This window comes from Myxine glutinosa, unplaced genomic scaffold, assembly GCF_964187855.1.
Source record: "Myxine glutinosa unplaced genomic scaffold, kmMyxGlut1.1 SCAFFOLD_413, whole genome shotgun sequence".
NCBI classification, from domain to species: Eukaryota; Metazoa; Chordata; class Myxini; order Myxiniformes; family Myxinidae; genus Myxine; species Myxine glutinosa.
The window spans coordinates 255458-270163 of record NW_027616515.1 but is presented as its reverse complement, the minus strand read 5'-3'; the positions used below and the strand labels follow the sequence as shown (position 1 = coordinate 270163).

The following is a 14706-nucleotide window of genomic DNA, read 5'->3' as shown; positions in this document are numbered from 1 at the left end:
ATCTGCATTAGTATTTGACAATGTGACCCCCTTCCACCACCCTCGCTCTCCTAATCTCTTGCCCTTCTTGCTCCCCTATCTCTTATTAATAACCTTTCTTTCTATATCTAAACTCCTCTTCCCTTACCCCACAGACATCGCCTCAAAGCAGCCGACTAAACCCGAACGCCCAGGAATTTATTCCGTCAGGAAGCCCCTTCAGGAGTGTGGGTAAAAAGGGCTAATAAATAACCCTTATAATCTTAACCCAAACTACCCCATACCCCAGTCTCTTTTGCCACCACCACCCCTTTTCCTATTTTCTTAGTTACATGACTTATTATTGATGCATGACTGTGCTGATCCTTTGTGAGCCAGCCCCCTTTACCAAGTTTACCTGTTTATTCATGATTCTAGTTTATCACTAACCTCTTAAATAACTTTAAAGTACTTAGATCATTCTTCTTTGTTTATTATTTTTTTTAATCCCTCTCCTTCCTTCCATCTCTTACTGAACCACTCTCTCACAGTTTCAGTGATGGAGATTTCCAGCCTGTGTTAGAAACCAGAGCTCCAGTTGAAGAGCCAGGCAGCTGAATAAATGGGAAGCCATTGCTCATTCCTGCTGAGTTATTGTGCTTTGTGATACATTTCTGCATCATTCGGGTTTTTAAGATGCTCTTTAAGTTCACATGCTATACCATACACTTTGGTGTACCAGAGGTGGCCAATGACGAGTATGGCTGGTTGTCTGATGTGGCTGTCCACAGTAAAGTTGACTCCTGAACTGTGCATTTGTCATTATTTGCCTCACCAGTTGCAGCATTGTGTAAACTGTGAGTGAAGGTTGAGGTCTGATTAAAATGTAGAAATTTAATTGTAACGTACGGAAGGAAGTTGAGGAATTGAGGAAGGAATTGAGGCATTGAGGAAGTTTAGGAGTGGAGGAATGGTTGATCAGAGTAGTGATGGCAATGTACAAAAGAGCGCGCACAGCTGTAAGGACGAAGGACGGGAACAGTGGTGAGTTTGAGGTGAAGGTGGGAGTGCATCAGGGGTCGGTACTAAGTCCACTACTATTTGTAGCTGTGATGGAGGTGCTGGCTCAGAACGTAAAGGAGGGTTTACCATGGGAGTTGTTGTTTGCAGATGATCTGGTGTTGATTGCGGAAAGTATGGATGGACTGAAGGAAAAGATGAACAAGTGGAAGGAATGTATGGAGACAAAAGGTCTGAAGGTGAATATAGGAAAGACGAAGGTGATGACAAGTGGTAAAGCATGTGGTGAGGTGGAAAGAACTGGGAAGTGGCCGTGTGCTGTGTGCAGGAAGGGTGTCGGAGTGAACTCCATTCAATGTACAATGTGCGCTGAGTGGGTTCATCAAAAATGTAGTGGTCTGAGAGGGTCATTTACCAGTGTGGCAGCTACATTCAAATGTAAGGTGTGCACAGAGGGAGCTGCAGATGGAGGAAATGTTGAGTTGGATCTTGGAGACGGCGTGAAGCTGGAAGGTGTGAAAACATTTTGCTACCTCGGAGACATGCTGAATGGAGAAGGTGGATCCGACTCGGCAACGGTTGCTCGAGTGAGATGTGCATGGAAGAAGTTTCGGGAACTGAGTGGCGTGATGAGGAGGAGAGTGTCGCTGAAGCTGAAGGGAAAGGTGTATGCTGCATGTGTGAGAAGTGTTATGATTTATGGGAGTGAGACATGGGTAATGAACGTAGAGCAGCAACAAAGGGTGGAAATGCGAATGGTTCGATGGATGTGCGGAGTATCGTTGAGAGAGAGGAAGACAAATGATGAATTGCGAAAGATGATGGGAATATTGCCTGTGATTGATGCTGTGAAGAGGAACAGGTTGAGATGGTTTGGTCATGTGTTGAGGAAGGATGAAAGTGACTGGTTGAGAAGAGTGATGGAAGTTAATGTAGAAGGAAGTAGAGGACGGGGAAGACCGAGAAAGACTTGGCTAAAGATGGTGGAAGAAGAAATGCGGGCAAGGGGGTTAACAAGGAGAGATGCAGAAAATAGGGCAAAATGGAGAAGATTGTCATGGGGCCCGCAAGGCTAACCCCCGCTCTAGCAGGGAAAATGGCCTTAAAATGCATGTTGTTGCATGTTGTTGTACGGAAGGTAGCACTGTTGGCCTTTGAAGATGAAGCAAAAACAGACTGCCAGTAGCATGAGTTGCAGTTGTGATCGAGACATTGCAACACACATTCCAGGCAGTTGGCAACCAGACATGCGTGCATCCACAAATTGCTGTGAAACTCCATTGAGGTTGGATTTTCTGCTTGACGGGGCATCTTTCCATAAAAGAGTGTAAAGTGAAAAAATATTGATCCTGTTGTTTTGTTTTTCAAACATTTTATTTTCCTTTACACAAATAATCCTTATCACAGTTTCTTCCCATTTCCTGTTGCCTCACAATCGTGTGAGATTTGATCTGATACTTCATTACGAAAAGCAATGGTTTTGATACTGAGCCCTGAAATACTCCACTAGTTGCTCCTTGTTCTAACGCTTGCTGGGCTGGCACGATAGCCCAGAGGTACGCACACTCACCTCAGCTGTTAGCCTGGGTTTGAATCCCGACATTGCTGTAAACTGTCATCCTGGTGTTTCACAGGCAAGGTGATCCATGAATATGTGAGCTGTACCTCGAATGGACGTTAAACTGATGTCCCATATGTTGATATTAGTTGGTGGACATTAAAGATCCCATGGTGTCCTTGGCAAGGAGGTGAGCTATCACTAGCACCATGAACAAATTACATATTGCTGCTCCAACCTCCAGTGGGCACTGCATTCGTAGCATCCACTAGCAAAACGGTATATGCAAGACTACTTTCCCATCTTGTTGCCAACTTTGTACGGTGACTAAACCGACCCCTCACTGGCTTTGCTCGTGGAGAGGGTGACTCTGCCACCCTACCAGGGCCAAAATGAACACCTGGCAAAGGGTGGATGAGCTCCCATAGAGGGCCAATGGCCATCCAGTAAGGAGATGTCTCCTTAAAAAAAAAAACACCCATCCTGTTTGGACCGGTTCAAGTCAAAAAGACTAAAAATGGTGTGTGTGCTGCTTCCTTGCTTGAAAAGGATAGAGCGTGGACAATCCCCATTGGTTGGCATCCATGTGGAGGAGGAAATTCCACGCTGAGTATGGTGAGAAAAGTAGCGCCATTATTGTGACGTCGCTGGTACCCAGAGCATCCTGGGAAGTGACGGCACTTCCCCCTAAGTTCTGGCTGTACGTGCGTGTGTGCACCATTACGAGCCTTAGCTAATGTATTAAAAAACAAGACCAAACGTTTAACAGCAGCGTAGCCGGGCTTGTAAAATATTATAAACCACAAACACATATGATTAGCTTTTTAAACAGTCGCTAATGCTGCTTATAACATTAAACAAAGAAATTTGGAGGAATCCCGACATCCGTGAGGTAAGTTTTACTTGCAGAACTGAGCGAAGATCTCCTGTAATCGATATGCCCCACAAGGGTTGGAGGTGTGCTTATTTACCAAGCAGCTAGCGAGCGCTTGCCAAGCCAGCCGTTCCTTAAGGGTTTTGAATGGAGTGCTTGCTCGAATGCTTAAACCACTTGGCGATCTCTCCACAAGAAACTTGGTAAATGAATGTCGTGGAAATCAATCAGGTCCACAACTTTGTCCCATAGGTAGGTTTAATCACAATTAGATCTTTGGCATCATCCTGTAAAATACAATCATGCAATAGGTATCAGGATCTTGGTATCATATAGAAAGGACCGATAATAATCGTCAAAGCAAGCGAGTCTAGCATATATGCGTGGGTACGTACCATTCAAGACTACAGGACTACATGTCATAGTAAATGTCACAGGAGTGGCTCAGCGTCGCGGATGTCCCAGGTCTTATAGGCGCCCCTCAGTGGTTTAAGCGAGTATCACTCCCGGGTTCAACTTTGGTATATTTTCACTACAATGAACACACACCAAATGGTATTCAGACCCGACCATAGATCGACTGTAATCTTTATACCTTAAAGAGGAATGACCCTTCCTGCCGCTCTCGTAGTGAGCGGGTGTACTAGTAAATAAAAATGTCGGTCGATGGAGTTAGCCGTCGTAATGACATCAACATAATGACGTAATGGACACAAAACTGCCACTACTTTAAAATGTAGAAGATGATATATTTTAACTTCCAGTAAGTTTGCAGTCACTACGAAGGGATTAATGTTACGATTACATTTACTATAATATTAACGTTACGTTATCATTATTTCAAAAATGATATTACCATTAGAAAACCTCGGCTAATTCCTTACTTTTATTCTCCGTTAATACTGCGGTTATTAGCCTGCGCTCGTGAAGCAAAAAGCGGGGTTAAGCATTCAGGTACGTACATGTCTGCAGTAGTTAGTGTGTGCCATGTCTGCATTTTAAAAACTAGCAACTGTACCCGTCCTATGGGCGGGGCTTCAATTGGGAGGCCCAATTGAAAAGGCAAAATATCAGAAATTGAAGGCTTTTTTTATTTTAAACGATTCATATAAACATCCGTTGAATCATATCACACGCAAATTATCAAAATCTAAACAGTACATGGCGCCCATTTTGAAAAAAGATTGAATTCTGCAAAACGGAAGCGGCCGCTACACGTCTTTCTCAGTCGCACGTTTATGTGTGAAGAGTGCGTGCCGAATCTGTAACACGGAAGCGGCCGCCGCACCTGTTTCTCAGTCGCTTTGCACACGCTGCCGTGGTACTTCGGAGCCGCACGTTTCTAAAGGAAGAGTTCGTCAGGAGTCGATCTACTCTCTCCTGATACGTAGAATTTCAACAAAAGCGACATCACTGTTCATATCGGTAAATATTATTCCATCGTGTTTGGAAAAACTGGAAAATTAGAAAACTTGGAAAAATTAGAAAAACAATATAGCCTATTTTACTGCCAGGGGTCCCAGGAATACCCACCCAAAATATCGTTGCAATCGGTTCAGCCTTTTTTGCTGTACCTTCGAACGGACAGACGGACATTTGGTCAATTATAGTAAGATTCATTTTCTCGGCAACCGTTGGTCTCATTGACATGAAATTTTCAACTTAGAAGGACCTCCTCCTGCAGAATATTTTAATGAATATTATATTAATTGACGTCATAGGTTATGTGGTACAGGTGCCATCTTGAATAAACGTTACACCTCTATATCTCCAAAACCGCTCAATGGAAAAAATGGAAACATGGCTCATTGTCAACTACTCCCCATGGGGAATAAGATATGTTAATGATGATGTCATCGGTGCCTCAATTATGATGTCATAATTCGACAAGTTCAACACTTGATCTGATCAGTATGAAAAAAATAAAAATCCTCTGCAACTAAGTCTGATGGACACGAAATTTTCAGAATATGAGTGGCTCCTCCTGTGGATTTCTTAAAATGATAAATATGACGTCATATGTCACGTGGTACAGGCGCCATCTTGGAAAAATCGAAAAAAGGTTGCACCTCTATCTCCAAAACCACTCCATGGAAAAAAACTGAAACATGGCTCATTGTCAAGTACTCCGCTTGGGGAATAAGATATGTTAATGATGATGTCATCGGTACTTTAATTATGACGTCATAATTCGACAAGTACAATGCTTGATTCGATCAGTATGAATTTTTTCTCTGCAATTCTTGGTCCGATTGACACGAAATTTTGACCATAGGAGGGCCTCCTCCTGTCAAATATTTCAATGATTATTATGTCATAGGTCACGTGGTACAGGCGCCATCTTGGAAAAAATTCGCACCTCTATCTCTGAAACCACCCGATGGAAAAAATTGAGACCTGGCTCATTGTCACCGACTCCCCATGGGGAATAAGATATGTTAATGATGTCATTGGTGCCTTCGTTATGATGTCATAATTCGACAAATACAACACTTATCCATCCGATCGTTATTAATTTCTTTTCAGCAACTGTTGGTCTGATGGACACGAAATTTTAAATGATAATCATGATGTCATAGGTCATGTGTTACAGGTGCCATCTTGGAAAAAACCCAAAGAGGTTGCACCTCTATATCTCCAAAACTGCTCTATGGAAAAAATTGAAACATGGCTCATTGTAAATAACTCCATATGGGGAATAGGTGTTGTTAACGATGACGTCATAGGTGCCATAATTATGACGTCATAATTCGACAGGCACAACGCTTAGTCTGATCAGTTTTAAATTTATTGAGCGTGTTCTATGCAACAATCATTTAGAGAAGATAAATTTATGATGTCATCGCTCACGTGGTCTGGCAGCCATATTGGATCAAAAAAATAGAAAAAAATAATGTTCAAAAACAAGAGTTTGCTCACACCAAGTTGACTGCGCAGGGTAAGTATTCTATGAATACCATCTAGTTAATATTGGTGCCGAACACCGCTCATCATTGATTCATGAATCATACACCGCTTCAATCCTACATATTTTGTATTCATGACATTGGGATTAAAGTGTTATGGTTATATTTACTATATTATTATTACGAAAACGATACACTACTGTATGAAGAAACCTGGATCTAATTTGTCTGAAGCGGTCCAAAGATGAGGCTTAACGCCTAAGGCCTATACGTACCGTATTATTGATGGAAGAGATGTAACGTCTATGCTTTCAATATTATGGTCATTTTAACAATCGGTTTCTTTGTTTCACACTGAATGAAAAATGTAAAGGTAGAGCATCGCGATTGTGATATATGACAGGTTCGACGACATGTTTTGACTGAACGGCATATAAATCAAAATGGTGTTGTGCGGAGTCAGCCGCCGCATTGCCGTAATGACATCAGACGTAATCACATCACCCTGTCATGTGACCAGATCCTCAGCTCTTATTGGTATAAACGTTTGAGAGGACATACATACATACATACAGACGGACAAACACTGTTCTAGACGGCTTTGTTCGATGGGCTACGCCGTAAAAAAAAAAAAAAATCCTGCCTTGGTATTCTTACACCACTATATCTTAACTGATATAGTCACCTAATAAGTGGAACCTTGTCTGAAGCTTTCTGGAAATCTAAATACTGCCCAAGATCTCCAGCATGGAAGGACCTTTCTCCCAGCGCTGGTTGTTTGTAAACATTAGATACCTATGTTGCAAAAAGGAGGTGGGTTCGTGCCAGCATTATGAACAAATGATCGATTTCCTGTCATTTTCAGTTGAATATTGTCGGAGTGGAGATCTTTTTTTTTTCTTTTTTTCTTTTTTTGTATACTGAATCGAGGCTCGTGAAAGCTGTCCAAGATTGTAAATGGGATGAAACAACCAGTGCTTGAACAACCTTGAAATGTTTCGCAACTTGTGAATTAGGATTATTTAATTTTTTAAGTGAGTCTTCACCATTGAGAGATGGGGCCAAAAACGATACATAGCAGGATATCTCAAAAAGTTATGGATGGATTTGGACGAAACCTGTTGGACAGATTGTGTGTGTGAAAAGGACGAATCGATTCAATTTTGGTGAAGATTCGGATCCGGATCCAGCTAGTAGAATTTTTAAAGTGATTCTTCACCATCGAGTGATATGGCCAACCAGGCGGAGGTTTGCTCTTTACTGAGTGCCGTTCTAGTTAAAGAATGTGTTGAACAGCATCACCATGTAACTTAAATAAGAATTTTTTTTTTTTTTGTTGTTGTTTTTTTGTATACAGAATCGAAGCTCGTGAAAGAGCTAACATTTATTTCACAAACAAATCAAACAGACAAACAAAATATATAAAAGGAGGGAGTGGTAGACAAGATGGGGAGAGAAGGGGAAGCACACAAACACAACATTTGAGAGCAGGGACATCGGGAGATGTGTGGGAGGGAGAGGGCTTGGGGGGAGGAGGCGTGGGAAGGGGGGGAGGAGGGGTGGGAGAAGTATAAAACACAAGGACACCAAGGACTTCCAGGACAGAAGTTGGTATTTCAAAAAAGTGGATTTGGGGTGAAATTAGCGGGGGTAGAAAAGATCAAGATTTTGGATGGGGGAAGATAAGAGATGGTGGTGAACAGCTGTTTTAAAGACCTGGAGGGAGGAGTGGGATTGAAGAGAGTGAGGGAGTTTGTTCCAGAGGCGGGAGAAAAGAGGAATGAAAGATAGAAGGTGCGCAGAGAGTCTTGATTTTGGCAGTTTAACCATAAGAGGGTTGCAGGCAGATCTTGTGCGACCTGTAGGAATATTTGGGGAACAGAGCCCAGAGAGAGCTGGGGGGGCAAACCCGGAGAGGAGTCGGTAGAAGACGGAAAGACCACCAACCTGCCTGCGGTGAGTGAGTGAAAGGCCCTTGGAGTTAGCTTCATCGCGGGAGATTCCAATGATTCTGAACGCTTTGGTTTCAACAGCGTGAAGACGAGCTAGGTGTGAGGCAGGAGCACCAGCCCAGAGGGGAGAGCAGTATTCCATTGAGCTGCGGATGAAAGCCTTGTATGTGGTGAGGAGCTCAGGTGTGCCAAGGAAGGACTTCGCACGACGGAGGATGCCCAGTCGGCGACTGGCTTTGGAGGCCAGATTTGAAATGTGGTTTTCCCAGGAAAGATCATGGTAGATAGTGAGACCGAAAAGTTTGAGTGACAGAACTTCTTGGAGAGGATTATTCAGAAAGTGGATGGGAGGGTTGTCCAGTCGGTCTTTTCGGAGAGACATCGTAAGAGTGTGAGATTTGTCAGGATTGAAAGACATGTTCCACTTGTTTGCCCAGTCTGTGATTTTGTCCAGGTCTGCAGAGAGTGAGGAGGCTGCAGACTGCCGATCTCAGGGATGAGGAATGGAGCGACATAGAGTAGAGTCATCAGCAAAGAGATAGAGAGGATTTTCAAGAGAGATCATTGATGAAGACCAGAAAAAGGAGGAGAGTTTGGTGAGCAGAGCTGGGTGCCAGACCGTATCGAAGGCACGTGATATGTCAAGGGAGACGGCTCTAATTTCCTGTTTGGCATTGAGGACCTCCATCCATTGTTGAGAAAGCAGAAGCAGCATGTCCAGAGTAAAGTGACCTGGTCTGAAACCAAATTGATGATCAGATATCAAGCCATTGGAGAAGAGGAAAGATTTCATATCTGAAGCAATGATGGATTCCATGACTTTGCTGATAATTGGGAGAAGGCTGATTGGTCTGTAGTTGCTGGGATCTGTTTTTGCACCTTTTTTGTGCAAAGCGGTGATGTTGGCTGATTTCCAAGCAGATGGCAGATGACCTTGAGCAAAAGAGAGGGTGAAGAGAACAGAGAGAGGGAGTGAAAGAGCGGAAGAACAGGATTTTAGGACCTGTGGGCTGATGCCGTCAGGTCCAGTTGCAGAATCAGAGTCGAGGGTTGACAGAAACTTTTCCACTCCACCTTGTCAGGAGGAAAGGGCACAGAGTCCAGGAGCATTTTCATTACCACAATAACTTGTGAACCGCTGAATTGATTTTGACCAAACTCGATACAATTAGGTACTACGATGCAAAGATGAACTGATTAGATTTTGGAGTTAAGGGTCAAATGTCATGTGAACTTTGGCAGATACTTATCGAGATGCATTTGTGTCAAATTCTGTTTTTTATTTTTCAATATGAAATTCATATATTTTCTCTCAATGCTATATCCTAATCTATTAAAAATGCTCTGTCCTGGAGTGTTTTTAATTGTGGATGTACATTGTAGAACTCTTTTGAATTCCCCACTACAGATTATAGTAACTCGGTACTACCTTCTTTCAGCCTATTTCAGCCTATTTCAGCACATACACATATACACATACACTATTTTCTGTTTTTAGAAGTGTGCAGAGGAAAATCTGAGGATCCAAGAGGAGCAGAGGAAGAACCTGTGAGGTCAAGTCCAGCAGAGAGTGGTACCTGTTGGGTTGGGAATGCAACAGGTTTGGTGAGGTCACAAGTAAAATGTAAAACGTCCTCTGTGCAAGCTTTGCATCAAACACAATGACACCATGAATGATGGTTTGACGCAGGACAAAGTTTGGATCTCTGGTTGACCCAAGAGACCTTTGAAGCACCATTCATGTTATTTGAGCACATTCCGGCACCACCCATGGCACTTTCGGTCAGTGCAGGTTCTATAACCCTTTACATATTAACAAGCACTTATAAATGAATCATAATCCGTGGAGCAGATTTTCCAGCTAATTCTCATCTTGAATCATGATATGGAGGCAATGTTTAAACCCATTACAACATCCTTAATTAAAATGGCTAACTTCTCTCTAATGTCCATGAAGATAACATTTTACATGCATACTTAATTTTCTCAGAGGATGTTTGATATTTAAGATGCGTTGCATTTGATTGTAAATTTCCGTACATCACTTGCAAAGCTTGCAAAACTTAACTGTGATAAATCTGAAATAATCATCATTGGCCCAAAAACGCTCACCAAGTCCACCCATAACTTTGCCCTCAACATCGACGGTTTCCCAGTATCCACCTCCCCTCACATCCGGAATCTTGGCATCATCTTTGACCAAACCCTCTCCTTCGACAAATACACTAAACAGATCACAAAGACAGCCTTCTTTCACCTGAAAAACATCGCCCGTCTCCGTCCATCCCTCTCCTCCGTGGCTGCAGAAACCCTCATCCACGCCTTCATCACTTCCCGTCTGGACTACTGCAATAGCCTCCTTTATGGTTCACCCTCAACAATCACCAATAAACTCCAATACATTCAGAACTCCGCTGCCCGTCTACTCACCCATTCCCGGACCCGTGACCACATCACCCCCGTCCTTTACAAGCTTCACTGGCTCCCCATCTCCCAGAGAATCCAGTACAAAATCCTCCTCTTGACCTACAAGGCCCTCCATAACCTGGCCCCATCCTACCTGGCTGACCTCCTCTCCAGACACACTCCCACCCGCAACCTCCGCTCTGCTGGTACCAACCTCCTGACCCCCCCCATCCGGACCAAATTTAGATCCTGGGGGGACAGGGCCTTCTCCATCGCTGCTCCCACCCTCTGGAACTCGCTACCTCACACCATCAGAGACTCCTCCTCACTCACCACATTCAAAACATCACTCAAGACCCACCTGTTCAACACTGCATTCAACATTTAACCCACAGCATCTAACCCCTGACTATCTCCTCTCCTTCTCCCTCCTTTGTGCTTTGAATATTTCCCTATTGATTCTTCTTTTTTTGCAATTGTCTTTATGTTTTGCTATGCATTATGTTTTGCACTCTGTCAAAGCGTCTTTGGGCTTCCTGAAAAGCGCTATATAAAATAAATGCATTATTATTATTATTATTCCAATTCATTACAGGTTGAAGGCCTCACTTGACTCTTATTAAAGGGTATTTGTTGCACATACCATGCTTGCCATGTGTGAAATTTGTAATTTGTTCTGGGTGCTGGTGATAATTGACCTCCTCTTCTTCAAAAAGACACTGGGACATTTTAATGTTAGCAGATGGAACAATCAGCTGAATGTCCATTCATCCAAGGGACACTTTGACGTAACACCGTGAGTCAGGTCAGGAATCAAGCCCAGACTCAACTGTTCAATGGTAAGTGTGCTGCCACCTTTGCACCATCATGTGGGATCTGTGCACCTTATAAAACCATTATAAATTTTAAAAACCTGAAGAAACAAGTTTCAATTGGACGACTAAATGTAATAGGTTGACCAGAAATATGAGGCTTTAGCCAATGTTGTTTGTCCAATAGTGTGGCCGAAGACTGAACAAGTGCTTGGCGATTTGGAGATGCGATTGCTTAATTATTGCGTGATCGGCATTGCCAAGTCTAATCTTTGGGTAATTCCACAAAACCATTTGGGAATTCTAACCATAATTATTTCAGTTAATTGTCTTATCCCCTGAATGCCAATGAAGAAATAATCAGTCGACAATTTTCATTAAGGAAACCTTCTCACATTTTATTAAAATTTCAATATTTTCATGGTCAACAAATACTTGGAAATATACATTTTAAAGCGGTCTAAAACATTAATGTGAAAGAGGTTGTTGCTTGCATTTTTACTGGATGGGAGGGAAGAAGCCAGAAATAAAATAAATAACTCCAGCGAACTAAATATTACATTTTTTTGGCGTATTTAAAATTTCCTCAATGCAGCCAAGCTACTTGCACATAAATAGATGGTTGCTTATAAGAAAAATAATTGTCTTCTAAAGTTATATCTAAAAGAGATAATACATGGTGTTAAAATAATAATAATAATAAATATTTAAATATAAATATAATAAATAAATATCTAATAAATTTAATAATACTGGTTCACGAGTTATTTATAAATATAAAATTGTAAAAATAAAACATAACATAAAAAGTATTTTTAGGTAGTAGGTTGTAGACAGCAACCGCCCAGGGCAGTACTACCGTTCTGACTTAGCATTAAAGTGGAGCCCGGAACCATCCTACACTGTGTCAGGATTGCTGGTCTTACTTTCTGTCTCACTCAAACTATAGTTTCCGGGCTACCTTTAATATCTCTTTCTTGCAAAGAAACATCATACACTTTTCATACTCATTTTCACTTCTTACCTTGACATTCTCTCTTTTATTTATCTTTATGCAGCTCTTTTATTTAAAGCCTGGCCTTGGTGAGGACTATATAGTCTGTGACTGGAGCCTTCAACATTAAAAATTATTTTTAATATAAAAGTGTATAAATAATCAGCATCCACATTTTTGTGCTGTTTCCCCTTGTAGGTTAGGGTAGAAATTTGTAATTTTGAGATAATTCACCGACTCCATCAAAATATTCTGTGGGATCTTGAATGTGCACCAACTATCAATGCCAACATACGAGTTTCCAGCAGAAGTGGAAACATCCAACATCCCATCCATCGGTCATGAATTCCCATCTATCCAGACCTGACAGCTTAAAAGCCCCATCTCACCAAACAGGATATTAAAATGGAAATATCTGTTTTGCACTCATATTCCCTTTACAGTACCGTATATATATATATATATAAAAAAAAAAAAAAAAAAAAAACACCTTTAGAGGCCATTTTTCCCCGCAAAGCAGGGGTTGGCCTTTTTTGGGAACCGTGGTTGTTGTTGTTTTTCGGTCCCCTTTTTGAAGCAATGTTTTACGGCCGGATGCCCTTCCTGACGCCAACCCTTTTTGCCACCTTTAACGACAAGCAGGGAATTAACCAGTGAACTGGTACTCAATTAGCTGATCTCGGAAGGCATGTAGCAGGCTGAGTCAACCCCCCTGGCGTTAATTCAGCAATTCAACTGGGATTCGAACCCAGGATCCGTTGGATTTATTTTATCCTAAACCGGCACCCTAGCCACTAGCCCAACACCAGGGTTACAGTACTGTATATATAAAACTGAAAAACACGGTCAAGCCTCGGTTGACACACACATCTGGTTTTTTCATTTCTGTTCCTCACAATTCTATCTCTTATTCACACACACACACACACACACACACACACACACACACACACACACACACACACATACACACACACACATACACATACACATACACACACACACACACACACACACACATGCACACACACATATACACCACATACATACACACACACATATACACACACATCCACTGTTACTGTGGGAGACCCCCCTCCCCCCAGGAATGATAATTTGACCAGACTCGGACAGTTACAGGAGAATATGTTATTAAAGATAAGACATTTCCATGTACATGGAAGGAAAACTGCAGGGGGTCTAGGCCAGTAACCCTCCGTCCATTACAGCTCCTACTTAATCTACACACGACTGGTCATAGTTTATATAGTATGTTCAAGGATCATTTGAACGGAACCAGATAAGTAAGGCACCTGCCTTTCAGCTCAGAAGAAAACGATGTCTCACCCACACATTTTTAGACAGGGTAAGGTGAGAATGCAATAAAAAAATAAGAAACAACAGGAAATGAAATTACAGGAGATGTTTGCCAAGGTCAGGCAAACGATAATTATAACAGGTGCTCTGTTTTCTCACTCTCCCTGGAAGGACCAACAGTTTCCATAGTAATGGACCAATGCTGCCTGGTTTCATAACTTTTCTCAGGATATATGAGATCCTCGACATTACCTCCCCAAACTCCGGTTACGGTGCCCCGCGCACTCCTCACAGTCTCGAGAGGGAACGCGGCAGAATGATTTGTTATTTTGATTGTAAAACCACACCAATGCAATTGTAGAACAAAACAAGTAATTGCATTAAGAACTCTCACATACACAATAATCACACTATTAAGGAAAGTACAATGAAATATCACTTGCATCAAACGAACAATACATATGATGGTACCATCATTCCCCAATGCTCTCAAAGCAATAAACTCGTGATATGCCAAATGTGAGTGGAATGTAACATTCCCCGAAGTCCGTGCATGAATCCCCACGCTGGTTGAAGGTGGACGTTGTGCAGAACAACAAGAACAGGTAGTTATCAGTGCGGCTGTGTATATGCGTGGCATATACACATATACGAGGTCAAAGCTTGATATGGGAATTGAGCCGATATGAACCAACGGCACTCCACACGATGAGGTCGATATGGAAATCCCAACGACAAACACGATGCACCAGGCAGACGGTCTCCTCACGGGAAAATGGCGGATCAGCCTGTAATGGAGGCGCTTGCTTTCCCTCCAACAATAGCTCACACTCTGTGATAAAACCTGAGACGCACGTGTAATTGCAATCGCAATATGTGACGATGTCGCGGGCCATCCCTTTCCCGGGA

General features: G+C 42.3%; 1 protein-coding gene across 1 annotated transcript; it reads left to right on the top strand.

Annotated features, from left to right (window-relative positions):
• Window positions 1-134: 134 nt before the first annotated feature.
• Window positions 135-766, top strand: LOC137438028 (polyadenylate-binding protein-interacting protein 2; the record flags this gene model as incomplete). The annotated part of the gene is given in 1 exon segment (XM_078768770.1): window positions 135-766. A coding segment is annotated over 1 exon segment (90 nt), but the record flags the coding sequence as incomplete, so codon positions are not given.
• Between the last annotated feature and the right edge of the window lie 13940 nt (window positions 767-14706).